The 25,149-nt window shown below is 46.8% G+C and overlaps 1 protein-coding gene across 4 annotated transcripts in view; it reads right to left on the bottom strand.

The window, feature by feature from the left end:
• Positions 1 to 23,648, bottom strand: part of BEND4 (BEN domain containing 4) — a 37,356-nt gene extending 13,708 nt beyond the window's left edge. For 3 of the 4 annotated variants that reach the window (XM_059162511.1, XM_059162537.1, XM_059162518.1), the window contains exons 1-4: positions 23,045 to 23,648; positions 17,221 to 17,358; positions 15,175 to 15,741; positions 3,086 to 3,177 (exon numbers count right to left, since the gene is read on the bottom strand). In XM_059162511.1, the coding sequence (XP_059018494.1) occupies positions 3,086 to 3,177; positions 15,175 to 15,741; positions 17,221 to 17,358; positions 23,045 to 23,546 (1,299 nt within the window). In that variant the 5' untranslated portion in view covers positions 23,547 to 23,648. The remainder of the gene's footprint in view (positions 1 to 3,085; positions 3,178 to 15,174; positions 15,742 to 17,220; positions 17,359 to 23,044) is intronic. The other variant, XM_059162529.1, reaches the window with a different exon arrangement.
• Positions 23,649 to 25,149: the final 1,501 nt, after the last annotated feature.

The raw sequence follows: 25,149 nt of genomic DNA, 5'->3' as shown, positions 1-25,149 counted from the left end.
TTCAGGATGAGAGCTGTCTGAGATGAGGGAGCTCACAGCCCAAGGAAGGAGCTTTCTCGAATCCTTAGAAAGAATCCACTTCTACAGAAGAGCTCAACAGCTCTCCATAAAATGAAAGTCTCCGTAAGTGTAGAAATACCATTTGGAGGCAATTTTCATCAAGAAAAAGGAAAAGAAAGAAGAAAGTCATTTACGGCCCCAAACAACTCAAATGCTCCCTGTTATGGACGAGATTTACCACACTATTTAAGCATAGTTAACAGAAATAAAATGTGATCAATAATACTAATGAGAAAATGTCCATGTGCCTAAAATGACAGTAAAAACAGCATAATAACGATGATGATGGGTAATAAAAGCTTAAATATTCCTATGCAGAGGAAATGTAGATCTGTCCCCTATTTTTATGTTTCTATAGAATCCTGATGGCATATTCTCCTCAATTAGTCACCAACAGGTTATTAAACTTTGATCTATGAGTCACTTGGAAAAAACCAAAATGAACAGCGCTCAGTAAAATGTATTTAAACTCACAAACAAATGGAAGACCTACGTATGCATTAATATTTAAGTAAATTCTGAATTACTCTGTGAACACAGAGAGTATGGCAATCAGGGAGAGCTTCTTGGAAGAAGTGGGCTTTTTGGAAGTGGTTTTTTTTTTTTTTGCACAATAGAAAGGTTAAGTTCAGAAAGGTGGACCCTATTCTAGGCAGCAGTGAAAGGATTTTAAATGTGTGATATTCATTTTGGATCTGTAGTTTGGAAAATTAGCCTTCCAGTGTGGAGAAAGGAAAAAGAATCCATCCTAATAGTCCAGGTACAAAGTGTGAGGAAGGAGGCAGAGAGGAGGGAGACTCCTCAAGGTAACTATAAAACAAGCAGATGACACGTATGAGGAGGAGGGAGGAGTCTGTGATGCCTCAGAAATTTCTGCGGGGGTTGGTGCTGCCTTTACTGGAGAGAAAACCGGGCTAGGGATGGATAGTCAGAGGCTGTGCTGGGAGTTCGAGGGTGCAAGGTATCCCGCTGTTGGTCAGGCAGGCTGGAGACTGGCAGCCCAGATCTTCATCTGGGACTTGGCCTGCACGCAGCTGGTGTTCAGAGAAGAACACGACTGGGTGGGGGAAGGGCGGCGGACAACGAGGGAAGGGGAAGGGCGGCGGACAACGAGGGAAGGGGACGGACGGCGGCATTCTGAACAACAGTGGATGGAAAACTCCTTACAGCAGGAGAAGGAACGGGGAGCCAGGAGAGTCCTGACACTGAGGCCAAGGGAGAACATGGAGGAGGAGGGTGATGTCCTGGGGAGGACAAGGGCCAGAGGACGGGCGGGCCCCACACGGCACATCTGGGAGAGTCCCCAAGGCCACCTGCAGCGGACTCTGGGAAGCAGTCGAGGTGCAGCCAGATTATGGGGGGTAAGAGCAAGTGGAAACCAAGAGTGGAGTAACAAACACAGGCCAGACTCTCAAGTGTTTGATCCCCAAGAAAAATGAGGTCACCGTTCTGTTAGTGCCTTCGACAATAGTCACCGGGGATGCCCGTGGGGTGAGACTGGTGTCCCACCTTCCCGGAGCCAGATGCAGTGTGGGACAGTCAAGGGCTGACAGAGGCTGCTGGGGCGGGGGGGGGGGGGCAGGGCAGCAGAGATGAAAGGGCAGATGGGGGTGGGGTGGGCATCGGCAAAGGGGAGGGAGGGGTGCTGCTTCCTGGATGGGGGCGCCGGGTGTGCAGGAAGGTAGAAATCAGTGTGGCAGAATTCACTGGATTGAGTTCAACTTGGTATTGCTTACTTTTTGGCTAAATTCAAGAGAGGGTGGTGGGACCAGGGATGGGGGCTGGAGGAAAGGCACAGAGACCTTCGAAATAGCTTCTCCAAACTTCAGGGGAAGGGAGTGATGGCCAAACAGGTCTCACGCAGCACCCGGGGGTAAGAGGGTTTCAATGCATCCCAGATTGGCTCCCGCCTTTCCATCCCGCGGTCTCTCTTACACGCAGAAATGTGGAAAGGAGCAAGAGCTCATACTTCTCCCGCAGGGGAGGCCTGGGGTCAGGGTGGGAAGAGTAGGTTTGCTGCTGGATCTGTGAAGTGGTACACACGAGGATGGAGCCTTGAGATGGTTGGTGGTTTTTTTTTTTTTTTTTAAGATTTTATTTATTTATTTGACAGAGAGAGATCACAAGTAGGCAGAGAGGCAGGCAGAGAGAGAGGAAGGGAAGCAGGCTCCCTGCTGAGCAGAGAGCCTGATGCGGGGCTCGATCCCAGGACCCTGAGATCACGACCTGAGCCGAAGGCAGAGGCTTAACACACTGAGCCACCCAGGTGCCCCGAGATGGTTTTAATAGACACGGAGTGAGGAAGGCTACGTGATGGTGAGGTAAGAGAGGGTCAACGGCCTGCCATCACCAGCACGAACGACTCACCCTGCCAAGGGAGGGAAACTTAACTACGAGAAAAGAACTTATCAGTCCAAGATGTTCCTAACCCGGGCAATTCCTTCTTTCACTGGATTTAGGTTCTAAAATTCGTAAGATGAAAGTAACACATATTCCAAACCGAGCCTTGAGAATCTTGTAGGGATGTACCATGTTTCCACTGACCTGCCGCTCTCAGAACAGGTCATCGCTCCTGCACTTTGGAAGAGACTACGGTTGCTTCTGTTGCAGTCCAGAGGAAGAAAAGTTCTGGAGCCCAGTGTCCGGAAGACATCCATCTCACACTCGAGAAGCCCACTCGGTGTGGGAGGTACCTGAGAGCAAGGCGCTTTCTGGAACACTGGCTCTGCCAGAGAAGGGCAGCTTGGTGTCTCCATTTCAGCCTTTCCCGAAAGAAAGCCTTCAGACTGGTCTCCACTGTTCAAACTACTGTTTCTTTATCTCCCCCGTCCGCGTACAGCGTTCAATCTTGGGGAGTTTGGGTACATGCGCGCTCTCCCCTCCCCCCACTGGTACTAAGAACCCCAAACCTCAGGAAGCCAACACTGTGTCTCACTAGCCAACGTGCTCGGGTGGACCCTGTACGCTATCAAGAAGCTTCGTCTTAAGGAAGGGACCCACATCTCCCTTTTTGCCAGACACCTACCTCGGTGGGCTGCTCGGCGGGCTGCGGGACCAGGAGCTGGTTGTGGTGCTGTAACACGGTCTTCAGGTAATCCAGAACAGTTTGGCAGGGCACTGCGGGCAAGAAAGGGTGAGAATTACACAGGAGCTATTCTGTGACAAGAAAATGAGAGGCTTCGAGGTTTAAAAAGAGTTTTGATGCAAACTTCTAAAAAAAAAAAGAAAAAAAAAGATTATTTTCTAAAGGAAACGGAATCTTCTTTCTTTTGACATCCGTAGTTATTTCAGTTTGTAAATATAGAACAGATGCTACGGTTTGGGGAGAGTTTTTAAGGCTCAGCACAATTCACTAAAAACTTTTTTCTTTTTTTTTAAGATTTTATTTATTTATTTGAGAGAGAGACAGTGAGAGAGAACATCAGAGGCGAGAAGGTCAGAGGGAGAAGCGGACTCCCCTTGGAGCTGGGAACCCGATGTGGGGCTCGATCTCAGGACTCCGGGATCATGACCTGAGCTGAATGCAGTTGCTTAACCAACTGAGCCACCCAGGTGCCCCCCACTGAACACTTTTAAGTCACAGTCACTCTGAGATGAATTTGGGTCAACAACCACTCACAGAAGAGACGTTCTCTTGTTTTCTTTGACTCAAGCTGTAACATTAGCATCCAGTGATGCTTTTTAAAATCAGGGTACTGCAAACTAATGTTTCACCAGTTTTAAATCAATAATACAATACATGTTTTTAAGGACGGATTCACTCCTAGCTCTGCAGTAAGCAGGAGGGCCCTGTGCTATAAACCTGCTTCCCTCCATGGACACAGCTGCCCGGGGTTCCCACGGAGCCGGCCCCGTGCAGATTCAGTTACAGTATCTTTCGTTAACTGTTGCACTAATTTTCTGAAGCTCAATCTCATAGATTCACTGAATAATTACAATAAAACTGAACAGGTATTAACCCAACATGGAACCCTGACATTTTTTGTACCACTGCATAAACAATTCCTACATCTTAAGATTTCTATTAGAGCCCTTTCACGAGCAGTATTAACTAATGGCTTTTAAAGGTCTTGGTAGCTTAGTCAATAACCTAATTCATGGGAATTATTGCCACTATCTGTCTCAGCTGTGGATTTTCTTAGGCTGTTTTTGTCACATTACAGAAAATAACAAATATTTAATCTAAACCCCAAATTTAAAGTATCACTTTCTGCCTTCTCCATTTTTTCTCACTTTTTTTTTTTCGTTTTAAAGATGGTAAACAGAGGTTATCATCCTTGTCCACACTGTTGAAAAGCTGGACTTTTTAGGTGTCATCACACTGTAATGTAACCAATCAAAACGTACATCAACGTCCCTTTGAAGAAAATGAATGACACCAAGTATAAGCAGCTTAAGAATTTTTTCTTTTTGTCAAAAAAAAAAAAAAAAAAAAGTGTTTTCTTACATAATCATCCTTCTGGACCTGTGTCTTACAGTCCTTGAACACAGTCTTCAAATTGGAGAAGCATTTGCTGAACAACCAGAAAGTCAATGAAAAGAAGTCATGCATACAGATGATCAGTTTGGAGTAGGCCTTTTGTCAAAGCAAAGTTCAATAAAACCTGTCAAGTACCTCTAATTTCACCAGCCTTTTAAAAGTTTAACCCACATTTACCCCAAGGATACAAATGTAGGGATCTGAAGGGGCACATGCACCCCTACGCTACAGCAGCAATGACCACAGTAACCAAACTATGGAAAGGACGTATATGTCCATCGACAGATGAATGGACAAAGATGATGTGGTACACACCACAATATACAATGCAATACTTTCGGCCATAAAAGAGAATGAAATCTTGCTGTTTGCAACAACGGGGATGGAACTAGAGGGTATTATGCGAAGTGACATAAGTCAATCAGGGAAAGGTAAGTATTATAGGATCTTGCTGATATGAGGAATTTAATAAACAAAACAGGAGCACAGGGGAAGAGACAAAAAAATGAAACAAGACGAAACCAGAGAGGGAGACAAATCAAGAGACTCTCAATCTTAGGAAACAAACTGAGGGCTGATGGAAGGGAGGTTGTGGGGGAGGTGACTGGGTGATGGACATTAAGAAGGGCGCCCGTGATGTAATGAGCCCTGGGTGTTATATCAGACTGATGAATCACAGATCCATACCACTGAAACAAATGTATGTTAATTAATCACTTAAATAAATAAATAATTAAAAAAAAAAAGGAAAAAGAAAAAAAGGTCTAATCCATTTTACTGACACCACAGCAGGAAAGAATGAATCTTCTGTTAATGGCATTAACTGTGGGGGAAAGCAGGGGTCCTGAGAAGCTAGTGGAGACACGAAACTGTCTGCTGCTTGAGTTCTGGGTTTTCGCTCACTGTGTGGCTTGTGGGACCCCAGGAAACTTTTGTGTCTGGTGTCCTGCCCCTGGGGCTGTGCGTGAGGTTCCCAACAGCAGCACTTTGTCCTTCTTGGTTTATGGTGGGAACCAAACGCAGCTGTCCACACGCCAATGTTTGCCAAGTGACACGGGCAAGGTATTACTCTGGATTTAATTTGGAAGTTTTAGTAAAATTTGCAAATAACTTGCTGACTGATGAGCATTTGAATGAAACATCTTTTGACCCCTTACCCACATATTTTATAGTCATGATGTTGTTTATGAAGGGGTCCCTGGGTGGCTCAGCCAGTTAAGTGCCGACTCTTGGTTTCAAGATCAGGTCATGATCTCAGGGACCTGAGATCGAGCCCCGTGTCAGGCTCCAAGCTCAGCGGGAGCCTGGAGATTCTCTCCCTCCCTCTCCCCTGCCCTTGCTTGCATGCACACACACGCTCCCTCAAATAAATCTTAAAAAAAGAATTTTATGAAAAAATGTTTAAATGAAGCACTAAAATGCTTATAAAACTGAATATTCAACATGACCTCAACTATGTTATGAATAATTATATACATAAAGAGATTAGAAAGAAATAGATCAAAGTGTTAATAATAATAATTGACAATGATTACATTTTAGGAATAGGATTATGGTAGCTATTACCACCAATCCTGGTAAACCAGTTTTAAAAAGTTTCTACAGGGGGCATGTATAATAATTTAAAAGCTATCTGAAGAATGTTGATGTATTTGCCGCCTCCCCTTCCTTTGGCATACATTACCTTCAGTGCTATCTGTACAGCCCTGGAAAGGCCTGGAGGCCAGCTCTCCCATTCTCCACACTCCCAGTATTTAGGTAGCAGTGCTAAGCGATGAGCAAGGCCAGCTGATTCAAATGTTGGAAGAAAACGGAATTTTGTGCGCATTTACTTGAGGTAGGAGCAAGTGGGTCCTGTAGGGTGCTATCCGGGCACAAGGCTAAAGGCCAGGAGGCCAAGACAAAGCTCATATTTAGCCAGATACAAAACAGAAACAGCCACTGGGCACAGTGCTGGGGCCTCTGAGTCATCCCTTCGGGCCCCCTACCCCGGTCCTTCCCTGCACGTCCCTGGCCCTGATCCCCACAAGGCAGAGGCCTCCAGGCCCTGCCCAGGACAGGGCTGGAGCATGTCCCTGCAGTGACATATTTGGAACGTCACTCCCTACTGTGCTCTCTGGAGGGCTGCCCAGATTTTTACATGGGAAGCTGCAGAATCAAATGAAACCTTTCTGAGGAAAAGAAAAATAAAGTCAGTATGGAAAGTAGAGACAGGGGGGTCTACTCAAGAGGGAAGTGGCAGGAAAGATAGTACCCTGACCCACAGCTACATCGTGCAGCCTCCTGGGAGAAGCCCTGGTCAGTGAGAAGAAAATCACGGAAAACCTCCTGTCCTTTTGCCCTGCTGTCCTGTCAGCCCGTGGCTCCGTGCACATGCTGCGGACTTTCCCAGTGAATTCAGGGGCCCCTGGAGATGAGGAGCAAGGGGCCTGTGCTTTCTGCAGGATTCCTGCAGTCCAGGGCAGACACTGCGCCTTTGGCTTTCAAGGGATGAGACAGTGAGGTCAGGGCTCCCAGCAAAGGAGCAGCAGGATCCTCAAGGAGCTGATTATATCCCAGACGCCTTCTCATCTAACTGCGTCCTCATGCTCGTTCTGAATATTAAGCACATCACTCTTGCTGATGCAGAAGTTACTACTCAGGCCCACTGGGTGGGTTTCATCTACTCACTTACGCACTCTGCAAAGGAAAGGCAGATACACCTACCAGGTTTAACGAGACACTACCTGAGGAACCAAAAACCGTAAAAACATCTATTTAAGGGAAGGGAGAACAGAAAGGTACCTCACATGTTCCTACTATCAATCCTGATATCAATAATTACAATTTCTGCCACCTGCCCACCCCATAATAGCATTTTAGAACACACATCAGAGAATCTGGGAAAGAGCAGAATGACTGGGAGGAAAAAAGCAAGTTAGGAAGACCTTTGGTGTCAATAAAACCTGAGAGAAATGGGTCACAAATGCTCCACTGGATATCTAAGACATCTAGATGAATGCGCGACTCTCAGAAACAGACGGGTCCCCTAGCCTGGATGGCTTGATGGCGTCACAGTCAGGGTTAAGGTCATTAAAGCCACACAGACAGGGTCTTCGACACATTATCAGGCAGTAAATATCACTTAGTGGACAGAAAGACGTGGAAATGGGTCCTAAAGTAATTCTTGGGTACTTTTTTCTCCTTAATGTACTTCCTCTGGCACTAGGAACTGTCTGATTCTGGGCAAGTTACTCAGCCTCTGTTACCTCATCTGTAAAATGGGGATAATTACCCACTGTATATAGTTATTGTAAAGCAGAAAGTGCCCAGTAAACAGTGCCCAACGTAGGCTGGTCTCATTTTACGAGTAGGAGCCTAGTGAATTCTTTGGAAGTCACTTAAGTGACTTCGTTGTTAGACTAGAAAGTAAAAACTAGAAGGTTCTTCCCAGGAAATCTGCTCCAATTCTGTTTTCCCACATGAAGGATGCTTGGGTCTTGAGGATCTAATTTTCACTGCAGATCATTACATTAAAATCTTGATCAGGGCTTCTCTAGCATTAATGACTCTACTTTGCTATATCACTGTTTTTACAAAATACACCATTTCTATGATTTTAGAGGGAGACTGAAATTATTTACCATCCTCTGAAATTATTTACCATGCCATCTATGCGCTTGTATCATCTTTAAGTGCCCTTTTCACATAGTGTCTGTAAAGTCTAAGCTCTTGAACTGTAACTATGTAGAAATAAACTATAAGCTTTCAGTAGTCCTCAGCCTTACAGAGGCACCATTATGCTTCTGCTTAGGACAATGTCTCGTCTCTGTGGAATTTCACTGACCTGTGGAGATGCCACAACAGGCCTGACACAGGGCTCAGATCTGGGACACACAGCTGATGTGTCATCATCTCTGTCCTCGAGCTTATACAGCCTGCTTCTCCTTCTATCAGGACACTCGGGAGAGATAGAAAGAGTAAAAATCTTCCCCAACACTGACTATCACAGAAGTATGCATGAGGTACTACGGGAAGTGGTTAGTCCTGCCTGGGAACTGGGGGAAGAATTTGTTACAGAGGCAACAGTCAGCTGAATTGGGTCCTGGAGGATGAGCAGGAGTTTTTCAAGTGGGGAGAAGGAGAATATGTCCTTGAGCTGGGAGGAACAGCAAGAGTAAAAGAAGACCAGAAGCCAGTGTCAGGCTGCTCAGGAATCCCCAGTTGTCCACTGGCGTTGGAATGCTTGGCATACAGTGGGAACTGGGAGTCAAGTCCCCAAAAAGGGACAGGAAAAGAATCATGAAGCGAAGGTCCCCAGGTATCATAATGGGTGCTGGAATTTACAGACCATGTGAAACCTGTAGAGGCTTGTCAGCCACGGATGATCTGGGGCTTTTCAGCAGGGGAGACACCGGAGTCTGAGAAGAGGTGAGTGGCTATTGCACATGTCCATGCTGAGATAGGCCCGGATGAAGAGTGGGGAGAGGAGGAACCCAAAGTGATGGGCATCTGAGAGGCGGAGTCCAGAAGGAGGCTGACGTGACGTTAAGTGTGACAGGTGCATCTGAAGTTGCTAACCCGGGTAACTGGCTGCGTGCTGACCTCTTTACACGGCAAGACTACTACTTAAAATCGAAGGATACCACTTAAGATTTCTGTATTACTGGGTGCAGGACAGTTTCTCTCACTCCCTTAAAGTTGCTGTTTGTTGAACTTACTAGCAGATCTGGGAGAACCTCATTTGCTAGTTAGTAAAGGTAATACTTCCAACGTTCCAACAGTATTATTAACCTCACTGTACAGAAAGAAGAAACTGAGGCTCAGAATGGTTAAGGGAGTTGCCAAGAACCATAGGGAGTAAATAGCAGAAATCCAAACCCAGGTTTGACTCCAAACCCATTCTCTTTCCCCACACATCGCTCTGTCTCCCTCCATCTCACGGCCCTAGCAAGAGTTGTAATGACTTCTACCGATTTCTAATGAAGAGAACTCAATCCTGCACTCCTCTGTTCCTATCATTTGCTCCAGGTTCTTACTCAGAATACACTCCTGGGTATTCTGAGAATACCTTAGAATCCCCACGCTTCTGCGGACCTGAAGCTGCCCTGAATGTTTCTGCACAAGCCCTCGTGGACGCGTGTGAGCGGGGGGCTGGTGAGAGGGCCCTGGCATGGCCAAGCTGCTTTCACTCCAGGATTTAGCTGTTGCAAAATTAGTTATCCAAAAACCTGGCATTCCTGATTTATCTTTTTAAAATCTTCTTAGGAAATGACAACTGTGGACTAATAGGATCAGAGCTGCCTAATCCAAGGTGAGTTTTCTGGTTTGTACCCTCAAGTTAGTAGTCCATCCTCATGATCCACGCTTTCCAGCTGGCCAGCTTGCTACCATGCATTTGAGAGCGTTGTGCCCACGCACGCACGTGGGGCTCTGGCAGACACCTGCGGGTCACCGAAAACCCCGGCAGCCCGATGCGCTCTCTCCCAGCTGAGGTCGGACAAGGGAACTCTCTGCCTGTTTCAGCTCTTGCGCTGTAGCAAATGATCTCTCCGTGTGCCACGTTTTTCGTATTTGTGGGCTTTTCGCTGGTGGGCTTGCCATTTAAATGGGACCCCGAGCGCAGAGCTGGAGGGCTGTCTGGTGCTCCCGTGTGCAGGAAGGCTGCGATGAGCCTCAGGGAGAAAACATGGGTCGGGTAAGCCTCATTCACAGCAGGATACAGTGCGGCTGGCTTTGAGTTGTGTTATTCCGACAACGCTATTAAATTAGTCTCTTTAAACAAAAACATACATAAATATGCATCAATCTGTTGAAAAAAATGTGACCAGAGGTCCTCAGAAACCCAGCTCCGTATTTCCCCGAGGGGTGACGTTTCAGGATTCGCTAATTCAGTGTCGACAGTGACTTTATAGAAAGTAACTACAATGAACTGTGCAAACTGTATTTTTCGGGTGAAAAGGGTAATAAACTACATCTAGAGTCGAAAGGCTTGGATTATAACTCTAGCTCTGCCCCAGGCTTTGCCTGTCCTGATTTCAACCTCTTTGTCCATCAAGTGGGAAAATTAGTATTTGTTGGGAGAGGTAAAGATAAATTGAGATAATCCTAAATGTGCTTTTTAAAAAGTAGGAAGTCCTTTAATGATGTCAGTAGTATATTTCTGTATATTCGGCACTTAGAACGTCTCAAGGTATTTTTAACATGTCGTAATTATTTTACTTTGGAAGTTATTTTCTAAAATTACATTTTATGATTCTAAGACCCACATTTTTTCATATTTGCTTGTTCAAAGAGAATTCTAAGGGACAATTATGATTTGCAGCGTGTTTTTTTTTTTTCCTTTTTAGTGGAATACAGAATGCTGTTGCATCTTGCATTCAGTGGGGTCTTAAATGAGATGAGGTACGGGATTTTACATCCACCCTCCCTCGGGAGCTCTCTCACCCCGTGCTGACCACAAGCTTTCTAAACCAGGGCGCTGGCCCTAACTTGCCACCTTCTCTGGGAAGATAGTTCCCCAACATCTTCCTTCTTTCAATAATGTCTCAGCTTTTCGTATTCCTGATCCAAATATCATTTCCTTCTGTGGCTTTTTACTTTTTTTTTTTTTTTTTTAAGATTTTATTTATTTGACAGTGAGAGAGAGAGGGACAGAGAGAACACAAGAAGGGTACAAGCAGGGAGAGGGGCAGAGGGGGAGAGAGAGCAAGAGAGAGAGAGAGAGCGCACGCGAGCAGGAACCAACTGAGTAGGAACCAACGTGGGACTCCATCCCAGGACCCTGAGATCACGACCTGAGTCAAAGGCAGACACTTAACTGACCGAGCCACACCAGTGTCCCTGTGGCCTTTTTGCTTTTAACTTACCTTCACTTTTTTCTAAAAAATTTTTTCAACGGACTCTCTGATTTCTGGTGTGATAATGTAACACCGAAGGTTGGGGCTGAGGCTCCTCCCTGAGGAGACAATATTTAACTGCCCACATCGGCAAGTCACACGACTCTTGTCCAGGAGCCCTTGCTTGCATGTGGTTGGCAATCAACAAGTCTTTGCTGACTCCTTGACACAGGATACAGCAACCCAGGCCCGGTCAGGTGGTGGGGGAAGAGCACCTTCCCCAACCTCTTTCTTCTCGGTAAGGTCTGCACGTTCCTGTCCCCTTTCATAGCTGCCCAGGGAGCCAATTTGCCTCTATATTCTAATAGGCTCACTTGAAGTCCCACTTCTAGAACTGCTGCCAGGCATGAATGCTTATTTCAGGAAAAAAACCAAAAATTAAGAAACCAGGAATCTCAAAGTCATTCAACAGCACAACTCGGAGCAGCCGAGAAGGGACTAAAATCAGTGTCCTAGCTCTGACCTGGGGCAGGCGTCCCTATCTTCTCTTTAACCCTATTTCCTCTGAATGCCACTTTCTCCTTTGTACTCATCCATTCTGCTTGGCTGTAAGGAGAGCCATTTCACAACACACGGGTGGTTTCTACTACGGGAAGGTCCCAGGTCCCTGGTCCTCCCCTGGGAATGCTCTGGCTTTTAGAACAACAGAGGCCTACTGGAACCGCTGGGAAACCCTGACAACGATTAGAGAAAATGCATCCCAAATTATCCAGGAGAACTACTGCTTGCAAAGCACTCCTGTTACGTATAAAACCAGATGGCTTTTTACTTTGAACTTCTCTTTTTCACTACTTTATCTACTTTATTACTTGCTACACTTTTCTTCAAATGGCTGTCTGTAAATAACAGTCCCCTTCCCCCAAATTTATAGCTAATGGAGTGAAAGGTGGACTCGTAGGTGATCACCCACAATCTGGTCTGTTGTTTAGCCAAAGACGGAGGTTGAGCAGTATGGGGAAGGGGGCAGTGATGCCTTTGCTTCAGGTTTTCGTTGTAAGCAACATGTTTGGATGTCCAATGCTAAGGCATCCCTATGTAATGAGTACATGAGTTTAGTAATCTTTTTTTTTTTTTTTTAAAGAGAGAGTGAGAGCGTGTGTGCGCACAGGGAAGGGAAGGAAAGGCGGGACAGAGGGAGAGAGAGAATCTCAAGCAACTGGAGCCTGACATAGGGGTCGATCTCACGACCCTGAGATTATGACCTGAGCCAAAATCAAGAGTCAGAGGCTTTACTGACTGAGCCACCCGTGTACTCCTTAAATAAGTAAATTTTTCTTGAATTTTATGCTACTTTTTTTCTATTCATAACTGACAGATTTTTTTCTTTTTTAGCTTATTTTTAATTTTTTAATAAACATATAATGTATTTTAGCCCCAGGGGTACAGGTCTGTGAATTGCCAGGTTTACACACTTCACGGCACTCACCATAGCACATACCCTCCTCAGTGTTTTTTCTTTTTTCATAAAGATTTTATTTGAGGGAGAGAGACTGAGAGAGCACGAGTGGGGAAAGGGGCAGTGAGAGAGAGAGAAGCAGGCTCTCCACGGAGCAGGGAGTCTGACTCGGGGCTTGATCCCGAGACCCTGAGCTGAAGGCAGACACTTAGCCCACTGAGCCACCCAGGCACCCAGACAAACTGATTTTCATTCATTTAGCTGGGTTTCAGTATGGATTATTTACTGAAATCACAGTTCTCCACGTGAAATGGCTTTTGACTCAAGTTTAAGAAGGGAGCTTTCAACAGGGCTGGACTGTTTACCCTAACCGTGGTGACCACAGCCTAATTTCAACAAGTATCGTTCAATATTGGACCACCTAGAAAGCTCAAGAAACTGCAGCATCTTCATCTTTCAGGGAAACAGAGACAGTGATTAGTGGCAGCTCAGCAAGGAGTTATCCATGACAGACTTTTCCCCTGGTACAGATAAATGGGGAGGAGGATCAATTGCAAATTTACTTGGTATTTGCTGAGGACGAGCTTTCAGGCCTGGGAATTAGACATCACCACTCTGGACAATTCTGTTACCTGTCCTCGCACGGTGAAACTCTTAGCCACAGTTCTGGATGGCTGATGTGAGGATCTAGAATTCACTGATCTCCAGGACACTATTTTCTCCCCCAGGGAAAGAGGAACGATGGGGAGCAAGATGGAAAATACTCCTTTGGGGATAAAACTCCAAGTTAATTAACCATAATTTGTGGAATTCTGAGAGCTGTAAACTCCCACAGCGTGTAAGCTCCGGCCCCCTCTCTTGGATCTGGGCGAACTCAGTGGAGTTCTGTGGCCACTGCACTGAGTTCGACCCATGTCTCCTGTGGTCGCTGTCTGCCTGGCAAGGGAAGACTGACCTTTTATCTAACCCCAGGGCTCAAGTGCAAAGGGAGAGAAAGGGTTAACTTCACCTCTTCCTTCTCCCCCACAATACAACTGCACTAAATCTAATTCCGAAATATTCTGAACCAAAACTCTGGTCCATTTGGGAAAGCTTTTAAATCAAGGGATGGAAGGAAAATAAATATCTGATCTGACAATTCTTAACGCTTGCTTTTGTTTTTGTTTTGCACGTGTACTAATAATCAAGAAGGTAGTCTTCACTATTTCCTTCTTTTTAAGTCAGCTGCCAAACTGGGTGGTTCAAAGACACTGAGTCAGGAAAAGAACAAACTTTCTATTTACATTTATGTATCAGCCTTAAAAACTTTAATGTAAAAATTTTAATGTGTTATATACATCCTATTTTGAACACACTGTATTAGTAGAAGTAGGACATGTATGTAATTAACCAATCAATGTGTCCACTGGTGGATATATGTTCAAAAATTTTTATCAATGGGCTGCATGAAGGAAAGGGTTTGAAGTTACCGTTCTAGCTAATGATCTTACCATCTTTTGTAAGTCACAGACATGTAGGAAATGAATTCAAAGACATAAGCAAAATCGGTCGCTTTTTAAATAGCAAAAAAAAAAAAAAAAAAAAAAAAAAAAAAGGCTTTGCAGCCCAGAAGAAGATCTTGCCATAAAGATGACTTTACTACTCCACAAATCTAGTGTCTCTAAGAGGCAGGAAATGCCTGCTTCGCCAGGGGGCACAAATAGTGTGGGATCAGCTTAATTACTGGTCTGTCTTTAATCTCTTTTCAGTTTACAGTTGCTTATTAACTTTAAGGAGGAGCCTGCATGCTAAAAAGAGACCATGCCTGTTGAAACCTAACAAGAGTGACAAGAAATTAACGGAACAGAAGAGACCACTTGTTTAGTTCTACTCACATCCCCCCCTCTGAAAGCAACATTCCACTTTACTCTCTACTACTAATAAAACACATATAACAAAGTCTTTAAAAATACAAAAGCTGCTTGTAAAAGAGAGGAACACTTTTTTTAATGAAAACCCAGGCTCATGGCACTTGGCCTACTGGATTCTCCCATCAAGTCTGGAATCATTTTTACATGGTTAGAGACATCTTTGAACAGGACAGTGGTCTCCAGGCCTACAACTGACTTAAACATAGATAGGACACGGCTGGGAGTTCATCCTGAAATTTCCATTTGGCACTGGAAGGTGAAGGCCACCCCGTGCACGTGCCTGTTTTTCCCAACTTTTGTCCCTTGCTCGCCAAACTGAAAAATAGATACTTACACATGCTCGTACGCACGTGCACGCGCACACACACACACACACACACACACACACACACAGAGCCCCAACGGAAAGGAAGGATCTGCAGGTGGCTTGCAAGGAAAATGGCACGGTACCTGGGATGCTCTCCAATTTCCGTCTGAGCTCTTCATTTTCTTGTTGCAGGGAAATAACCTCCTGCTCCAGCTCCTGGCACCTCGGACAGTAGCCTTCCTCTTCCTCCTCTTCCTCCTCTTCTGGCAGTGTGGAAGAAGATGGGTGACCGTGGGATTCGGAGGTCGCCGGGGAGGTCCAGCCACCTAGTGTGTGCACGGGGGAGGTTGACAGAGGATCCACGTCGGCCAGATGGCCGTACTCACTGACCGATGAGGTGTTTGGAGTCGGGAAACTCCCTGAGAGCAGGTAATTTTGTAGGGAGTCAGTGAAAACCCTCAAAAAGGCAGAAGTCTGTTGTTTCCTTTGCATATATTGCATGTCTACATCTACGTTATCAGAGGTCTGACTGTGGACCCCTTTCCCGATGGGACACTGCTCCTGTCTTTCGGTATAACTCGAGCCTTCCTGCTTTACACAAGAAATCATGGATTGGGAATGGTTGGAGTCCAGAAGCTTTCCTCCACAATTTAAGAGACTAAGAACTCGACTGCATTGCTGGGCAAAGGCATCCAAGATCATTCGACTCTCTGAAACACATGAAAAGACACATCAGAGACGGATAGCCAAAGACAAGGGGAAGGGGGTAGGTAAGTGAGGGCCTCAGCGTTGAGCATACCATTCAAAAATGTTAAAAATATGTATTTCTACTTTCCATCCCAAACTAAGGGGACGAGATAGGATGCATTAGCTTTCTGTCATTCTGCAACCAGAGGGGTGCCTGAAGAGTTTTCCCTACCCCCTCCCTCCGGGAAATGGCAAGACTGTGTCTTTGGGCACCACATAGAGATTTCCATCGCTGTGGCATTAACTGGCCTGCACAGGTCTGAACCCACAACTTTGGCTTCATTAATATCCTTACTCTAATGAATCGAGCCAGTCACTGCCGACTCAATTCCTCATTGATAGGAGGGCTTACAGCAATCATTACTTCTATTTCTGGAGTGCCCTCATGCCCTTGCTATTAATCAGCTGATACGGTCCCTGCCGAGAGTACATTGCTCCCAGATGCAAACTGGAGAAGAAAGATAAGTCCTTTTGAAGAGCTCACTAGACATCTAAGGTAAAACAAAGAGTGGCCTATAAGGCAAACGATGACAAGCCCGAAAGCAAAACCGTGTTAGCCAACATCTGTGTTCACTACGCTTTCTTGTCATTTATCTGTGAACTTGGATTTCTCGTCAGGGCCCATGTTTAGGCCAATCTGTGTCAGTATCATGCGGAAAGCAGCAGTGTCTCTCCTTAGAGCCTCTTCCATTAGATTGTCAAGTCTCTTAAAATGGCATGTGTCGAGAGTGATGGTTAGTTCACAGAAACGTATTCAAAAGCATATGAATTGTCAGTCAATGAAAACTAAAAACCAAGTGGAAAGCAATCAGTTTAGAAAAACAAGCAAAACCCCCTCAAACTGTGAAAACATGTTTTCGTGTTGTCTGAGGGTCTTGAAAATTTACCCCAAATGCAAATGTCACAAGGTACGTTCTCTTCTTTCCAGACCACCTCCCAGAATGGACTACTTATAAAAAGGCTTACGTGGAGGTGGCGGACGCCTCTCCTCTCCTCTCCTCCCTCCCCAGGATAATGGCCACAAAATACTGCAGATCTGAGATGCCAGCAACTATTTATGATAGAAATTTAACTAGCTACTTGCTGTCTCTGACCATGTTGATCAGCTGTATTTGGGGGCGGAATAAACTTGAAAAATGAAAAATGGTGAGATGTTTGAGGGCTTCTCTGGGGACAGCAAAGTATATACTGACTATATGCAGGGCCTCTTGTAAACGAATAGGTCTTACTTTAGAGCATTTCACATATCCTTGGCTGGGGTGGCTAGAGCACTCTGGGCAGGCTGCGAGTCCACAAGGCTGTTTTCTTCCCAGCCCAGAGCTTTCCCACTCTTAGGACCAATACTGCCCTTAGACACAGGCAGGGGGGCCCGTACCCTAACCGTCCTCCTCCATCCCACCCTCTCCCCGTGGTGAGGTACCCAAGATCCAGGAACTCCTTACTCAAACTGCTTCGAGGGCCTGTGTTGGACTCCTCCCTGAGCCATTCTCCCACAGACAGACCATGGTGCCAGAGCCTGGAAGTTTGGACTGGGGCATCCATTCCTGTGTATGTGAGGTTCCTCCTAGTGGAAGATGAAGCTGGGGGTGGGGAGAGAAGGCCATGGGCTGGCTGAAAACTCCAAAGTCAAATCTGGTCATTAAGAAGGTGTATTTAGCAGGATAGGTGGATGGAACATATTTTATTTAACAGTTAGTTAATTATTTAGATATATGGTATGAAGGCCTGAATTTGCACTCTTGTCCTAAATCCCACAAATATTAGGTACAGGTCTGTTTTTTTACACAATGATTTTTGAGTCCTGAAGAAAGAACCCGATGTCAGGTACAGTTTCAGGCTAGAACTGATTGATGTGCTGGGAACTTCACTGAAGCAGCAGCAAGGATAAAGTCCACTCGCTTTCTGGGAGAAAAAGGGATGTGGATATGGGCAGCATGTTTGCTGGAACTGATGCCTCTGCGCCCTGCCAGGTGGAAGGGAAGAACTGTGCTCACGATTTAAACCAAAAAGTAATAGGGGAAGACCTCAGATATGTGGGTGTTGTTTCTTTACATTGACCCAAACCAAATAAAGTAAATGGTTGAACCATACAAGAGGGATGACTTAAGATGATGTTGCATTCTCATCTTCACTTCCAGGTTTTTGTTCTTTTATTAGTAAAAATCAAAGGATGATATTGATTGGGAATTTTCAATTCTAGCACACTAGCAGTTTCCATTCATTTTAATCCTATAATCCCATTCCAGACCTGAAGTTGTATTTACTGTTTGCATTTTAATCAGCACAGTCCCAAATGATTTACATCCTATACACTTCTAACATAACCTTGATGAAAGGAGCAAAATATGAAAAGAAAGGCTAAAATAGAAGTGCCTATAAAGAATTGCTTGAATATATTTGTTCCATGTCCTAAGGCACACTCAGTAGCTTTCATCATATTGATAAATCACATTAGGGTATACATTTTAAGGGGAAAAAAATTCTGACTTGGGGATAAGCATGATTTGCTTTTTTAATTGAAGGATAAACTTGTAATATGCTGAGAAAAAATCATTATGTAATATGCTACATTATGAAGATAATGTATTAAAATGCGATCAGAATATCAGAGAGTAGCTACAACCATAAAACAGTTCTTGCCTTCAGTTTTTAAAAAATGCTTCATTCTGAATTTGTTCTGAGAACTGACAGATGCAAAAATAGCAACTGTAAGCCTTAAAGTTGAATTTCTCTTCTTTTTAGTAACTTAAAACATTGAAATAGTGTTTTCACATCAATACGTGGAAGAATATGATGAAAAATTTTACTATTACACTTGGCAGAAAACAGCACATCTTTCTACTTACTCCATATTGCAGCCAGCAATACTTTAGCTTTCCAGACAGAATATAATTAGAAATGCAAGTACTGTGCAATGCCCATTACGCTAAGAAATGGAGAAAAGTTCTGTTTTCATATGAACACAATCGAATGGTCACTGACCCATGATTCTTAATTGAGCGAAGTGTGAACATGTATTTTGAATTTTTTTTTAACTGCTTTCCCCCCCTAGTTACAGAATGCTCCACGCAAGCAATGGCAAGGAAGTACAAAGTCAACAGTTTACAAAGGGGCTTTAACACTACCTACTTTATTCCTAAGTTCTCTAAAAGTAAACACTGCAAAATTTTAATAAATCACAGTCATGAAGCACTGTAAAGTGACCACTTGTAATTTATTTTGCTCTGCTGTGCAATCTGTTGGGATAATATCATGTTGCAAATTGTGCCTAGTCTGATTCCAAAATCTGAACCCGTGATTATTTTTTTAATTAAAAAATTCATTTCTAGAAATTCTTCTAAATTTTAAGTGGTTTAATCCATCCTAAATCTGATAAGTGAATAAGGGATGGGAACTCAGCAATCAAACCCAGGCGCCTTTCTGAATGTCCTTCTTTGTAAGTAAAGCCTTGAATGGAATTTGTCCATCACAGCCTATACCCAAGAGTATTCTGTTACCAGGAAGGAGATCACAGTCGTCGAGATTAGCGGTAACCTTTTGATTTTAGCCCAGCGAAGGGTGAAATATATTAATATGAAAAATGCAGAAGCAGAAAAAAAATTTTGTGATCTACTATCACGTATCCATACGTTTTATCTACCAAAAGGATTTCCAGCTAGTTCAAAATAGATGATTTCCTTAAAACATTAATATAACTTCTGAAGAGAGGACTTCATGGCATAGAAAATAGAAGTTAGAAAATGAAAGCATCTTTGGGAGCATCACCCTTGTCTTAAATCAATGAACTATGTCTTTTAAAAAAAAGGCCATCCAATTTTTTTTCATAATGGCAAACATCAACACAGCAAAACAGGATGCAATTTTTCTAAATAAATAAATCAATGATGTGTCAAAAATTAACAGATGAGTTAATATACTCGGTGCTATCAAAACCAGATGGTGCTTCCTAATATTCATCCTGCTCAGTCAATCCCTGAATATTTTCTGGACCATCGGTATATAAAATAGGATGCTGCTATTTGTGATGGCAAACAAAAGCAATCATGCCTGCCAAGCACATACTATAACAGGCAGCATTTCAGCTCTGCTAGACAGAAAGTAATTAGAATGCTTTTAATGTCCAAAAGAATGATGCTGATAGGCTGCCACAGATGTGTAGATTTATGAATATTTATATGGTGGTTTATAGCTGACACTTTTATCAGTTGAAGAAGATAAAATATCTGCCTGACTCAAAAGCTTGACAGTCAGGTTAATAAAATCTCATTAAAGAGAATGACCTATGCAATTATATAGGATTTATTGTAATTCATTTTTGATTGTACTCTGCTTAAAGATGCAATTTCCCATTTCCTGATGCCAAATTTAGGCTGCATATCAAGATCTACGTGGGTTTTAACTCTAAGCCTCCCACAGAGGAAAAATATGCTCTTAAAACCATGGTATATTACCCCTTTTAAGGAAAATTATACTCTTCATGAGATTTTATAAGAATGCTGAAAAATCTATTTTTAATCACATATTTCTCCTCTCAATGGTTTATGGCTCTTAATGGCAAATAAGATTCACTTCAACCTTTTCATCTTTTCCCTGCATTTACTCTGGACACTCAGCTATCTCTCTTCTATTTCTGACTTGATTTATCACATGGATGTCTTGACTATTTTCCGTTTACCAGCTAGCTGGAGAGGCTGCAGAACACTTTTGTGAGGGTGCAACAAGCAACTTACCACCTCCCCAGCCCCCTCTCCAGTATGCTTAAATGGTATCTGTCTCTGCACGCATGCTCATTGGTTCAAAGTGGAAGCACTAGTTCCACAAAGAGCCAATCAGCTCTTCAGGTGACTGTCCCTCTGATGGCCACTCACATCTCTGTGCCTGTTAAGAGATGGCTTTGTCCATCAATGATTAATATTAGGACCATAATTCATGGTGTCTAGTACCATGGCTTTTTTTTTCCCCTGCCAGACCATTTTCCTCACTGCATGGAAGAAACCCACCATCCAGTTCCCATCTTTCCAACAAGCACACGGCATCCTGTACTTGGTGCTATCAAGCTTACCTCTCTATGACCTTAAGAAAAAAAAGGAGCAGCAACAGCAGCCTTGAGAATAAAAGGAAATAAAAAATATAGGGAGTTTGATGGGACATCAGACAAAGCCCCCGTTCACTCTTTTAGACGCAATGATGTTGTGATGTCCACTTGGCAAAATTAACTAGGACAAAATTAACTAGGAAGAAACACTGAAAGAGCACATTCACAACAAGGTGAAAAGGAAAAACAAACTCCTTGTGAATGGAAGACAGCAAGGACACTGTCAGAGCAGGAAGGAGCATGGAAAAGGACAGCAAGTGGCTGGTGTAGAAAAGAGAAATGCAGGAAAAAGCCGGGTTAAAACTATGGCTGAGAAATGGAAACGAGGGGGCAGATTTAGAGTGTATAAAAGGAAGCAAAAGGTTGATTAAAGACTTCGCAGGCAGATAAAAAGGGGGGAACCCCCCCCCCCCCCCCAGTGAACGTGGTGGAACTAAGGTCATGCAAAGGGTTAGGCAAAACATAGAAAAGGGGAAAAGAACCCAAACACCATATAGAACAAAGATAAAGCAGAACAAGGGAATAAAGATGGGCACGAATGAAGAGAAGAGTCCAAATCGAGAGAGAGAGAAAACACAAACCTTACTCAAAGGGGAGAATGCAAAAGAGTTATAAGGGACAAAATGGAAGTGGGTGGGTAGGCTAACAAGAACATAAAAACACAACAAAATATCAGGTCAAAAACAAATGGGGGAAAAAAAACCCAACAACAAACCAAGCCACAAACAATAAGAACCCCTACATAAGAACCCCACTCGAAGCCGTCAAACATCTCCAAATCCGTGAGAGATGGGACAGAACAAGTCTTCACTATTACCTGTAATTAGATTTTCTTTCTCAAAACCAATCCTTCATGCGTCAAAATATTGACAAACAACAGAACATTAGCTCAGGCATCTATAACTCATTTAGAGACAATGCTCATATTTTCATCAGGACAAAAGCCTTGGACCCACCGAAATGCCGAATTTGGAGGGCTCTAAAATGCCACACAAGGCCCAGAGCAGGAACTTTTCGTTCTCAGGAGCGAGCTAAACGCGGCTCTGCGCCCCGAGGGAGCGCAGAGTGCCCTTGGGTGCAGGCCCCAGGCTATGGCCTTTCTACCAGCCCACCTCCCCGGAGCCTAACCCGGAGGAGAGCAGCCTTTTCGGAGGGGCCCTCCTGCAGGATCCCGGCGGGAGAGGAACCTCGTGCCCTGGGGGTGCTCCCCACCAGGCATTTCGTCAGAGCTGGGGCCCAGATGCCCCGGAGGCGCCTTGCAGCCCCATCACTCCCGGCTTGGGCGGGGGGCTTGGACCGCGGGTCCCAAGCGCCCCGGGGAGGGGTGTCCCTGGGCTTGGGGGGAGGGGCGAGACGTCCCTCTCCCTAAAGTCCGCCACAGGGGCCAGCGCCCAGCGCCAGGTCCAGCCGCCTGGCCGCTGCAGGGGAGCCCGCTCTCTTGCCCCCACCGGCCGGGACTCCGGGGCGGGTAGGGAAAGAGGGCCGCCGAGCAGGGACCAAGCGCGCACGGGAAACACAAGCGCACAGAAGAAGAAAAAGGGAGCCCCAGAGGCAGCCGAGTGGACCGCGGCAGAGTAAGAGTACATCAAAGAGGTGGTGAAAAAGAGGATCGGAAGGTAAGGAAGGAGAAAGACAAGGAAAAAACAGCGGAGAAGAGAGGTACAGGAAAAGTGGAAGGAAAAAGTGCAGCCGCCGAGGGTAAAGGGAGGGCGTCCCCGAGCGCCGCGCGAGCAGCGCCTGCCTCGCCCCGAGCGGCCGCGGCCGCCACCCTGGGGTGTCCGGCGCGCGACCTCGGCGGCGAGGCTGCCTCCCCGACCCCTCCCCCGAGGGAGCCGGGCGGCGGACCGCCACCGTCCCGCATCCTGGGAGCCACGCCGGATCCCAGCGCGGAGCCACCTGTTAGGAGGCGCGCGCGCCGTCGGAAGCTCCGCACGCGGCGGCGCGGAATCCTCTAGAAGTTGCCGCCGGTGCGCGGAGGCCTCGGGGCTGCGCTCCGACGCCCCGACTCTCTCTCAGCCGGGACTGCGCTCGCCCGGCTCCCGTCGCGCCCCTCCCGCCGGGCCCGGCGCGCGCGAAACGGCGTCCGCCATGCCCAGCTTCTGGTGCCCGGGCCCCCACCCCTCCCCGCGGCCGGGCGGGAAGGAAAGTTGCGCCCAGGAGTTGGTCGGTACCTGCACTGAGCTCCAGGCTGGCGCCGTCGCTGCCCGCGCTGCTGCTGCCCGTGGCGGCCGCCGGGCCCGGGCCATACCTGACGACGGCGGCGAAGGACGAGGATGAGGAGGCGGCGGGGGCCGCCGGCGGCGGCGCCGGAGTCCTCAGGTGGCCCTGGGACGCGGCGGGCGTGCAGGATGGAGACGACGACGAGGCGGCGGCGGCGGCCCGGCCGGGCCCGGGGGGGTAGGAGCTCTGCGCCTGGAACTGCTGCGGCGGCGGCGGCGGCGGCGGCGGCGGCGGCTCGCTGCTGCTGATGGAGACGGCGGCGTGCGGCGCGAAGGGCGGCGGGGGCGGCGGCGGCCGGACGTGCGGCAGCTCCACCAGGGTGGGTCTGTCGTAGCGCTTGGCCAGCGCCGGTCTCTTGCTGGGGAACGTCTTGAGGACGCTGTAGGGGCTGCGCTGCTTGTAGATTTTGGGGACGCTGGGCCCCTCCTCCGCCGGCTGCATCTCCTCCTCCATCCTGCGCCTCGGGGCCGGTCCCCGGTCGCACGCCCCCTCCCCGCCGGGCGCCGGGCTCCGAGGGTGCCTCCGCCTCCCGCCCGCAGGCTCTGCCCGAGTGCGCGCGTGTGGGAGGGTGTGTGCCTGTGCCTGGGCCGCCGCCGCCGCCGCCACTGCCGCCTGTCGCTGAGGCTGGCATCGCTGAGCCCCCGCGCGGGGGGCTGCCGCCCGAGCGCTGATTGACAGGCCGCCTCGCCAATGCCTGGAGGGAGAAAGGAGGTAAAGAGCAAGTGTTTAGGGTAATATCTGCTAATGATAATGGGGGCGGGGGCGGGGCCTGGCGCCGCCGCCGCCGCCCGTGGGGTCCGCGCGCCGGGTGTGCGCCTCCGACGGGGGGGGAGGGAAGGGAAGAGCCGGATCCCGAGGGCGCGCGGATAAACAGGGCCAGGTCCCGGCCAGCGCGAGACTTTGGAGCCCCAGGTGCGGACTTGGAGGTTTTGCCGCTGCGGGCGGGGTTCAGCTTCGGAAACGAGCTCCTGGCGCCCCCTACGTGACCCCAAACTCTCGGGGTTGCACAGAGGGGCTGGGAGTAGTTGGAGTGGGGTGTGTGTGCTTTGGGAAGGTACTGCAGCCAGTTCTACCCCTCGGGAAATCCTCCCCCGACCTTTTGAAAAGAACATCTTGAAGGATTTGACCTAGGGTCGCTTCTCGTTATGCGCCTCTCAGGGTCCGCCCACACCCAGCGCTTGACCTTTGAGCTCCTGCAGATCACAGGAGCTTAGGATCATACGGGATCTCGGACTTCTACATTATTTTATTAATTTCCAATAGGGGCCCAGAGAATGTAGCAGAATCATTTACCCCATTTTACAGATGAGTAAACAGAGGCCCCGCGAGGTAATTGCCCAAAGCCAGACCTCGGGAGTGTGTGGCCCGGTGCAGACACGCGTCCAGATCATTTGAATTCATATCCTTACTTCTCATAGCACGTAGACTCTGTGCAATTGAGGGAAAAATCTGACCCGATACCTCCCTTTGGGATGGTGATTAGATGCTTTCAACAATGTCATTTGATATATACGTAAATGTGAGAACCAGGGTGGCCCGCTCTATCAGCAAGCTTCTCACTGCATCTGGGGCCATCAGGCCAGTGTTTCTGGAGGACACACAATTCCAGTAATTGATTGAATGAAAGACGAGCTTCTGTGGTTTGGAGGAGGATCCCCATGGAGTAGAGTTGACTTCAAATCTTGAGGAGTGCCCTGGCTTCTCCCAGAGGCTCCTTGGAGCAAATCATCCCTCTATCTCCTAGGCCTGCCGGTGCCAGCATACTCCCTCCCAGAACTGGTTTCCAGCCTGTCAGTCTTCATTCTCCAGGTTAGGAATCTGAGTGCATCTCCTCCTTGATGTGTGACCCTCCCCTCTCCACTCTGAAGTTACATTCCTTTTTGGAGGTTCCTTTCAGTCTTGGAAAAGTGACCCATTTTCTTCTGGGGGTATAGGTCCTTGGCCTCTTATTTCCCATATCTCCCTTACCTTGGACGCCTTCTCTCTCTTGGCTGGTTCAGCTTCTGTGCTCCTCCACCCAGGATGGTCTCCCTCTCTCCTGCAGCTTCTTCAGATC

The sequence above is a fragment of the Mustela lutreola genome, chromosome 1 (genome assembly GCF_030435805.1).
Source record: "Mustela lutreola isolate mMusLut2 chromosome 1, mMusLut2.pri, whole genome shotgun sequence".
Classification (NCBI taxonomy): domain Eukaryota; kingdom Metazoa; phylum Chordata; class Mammalia; order Carnivora; family Mustelidae; genus Mustela; species Mustela lutreola.
The sequence above is the reverse complement of the archived record's forward strand: the minus strand, read 5'-3'. Positions and strand labels throughout refer to the sequence as shown.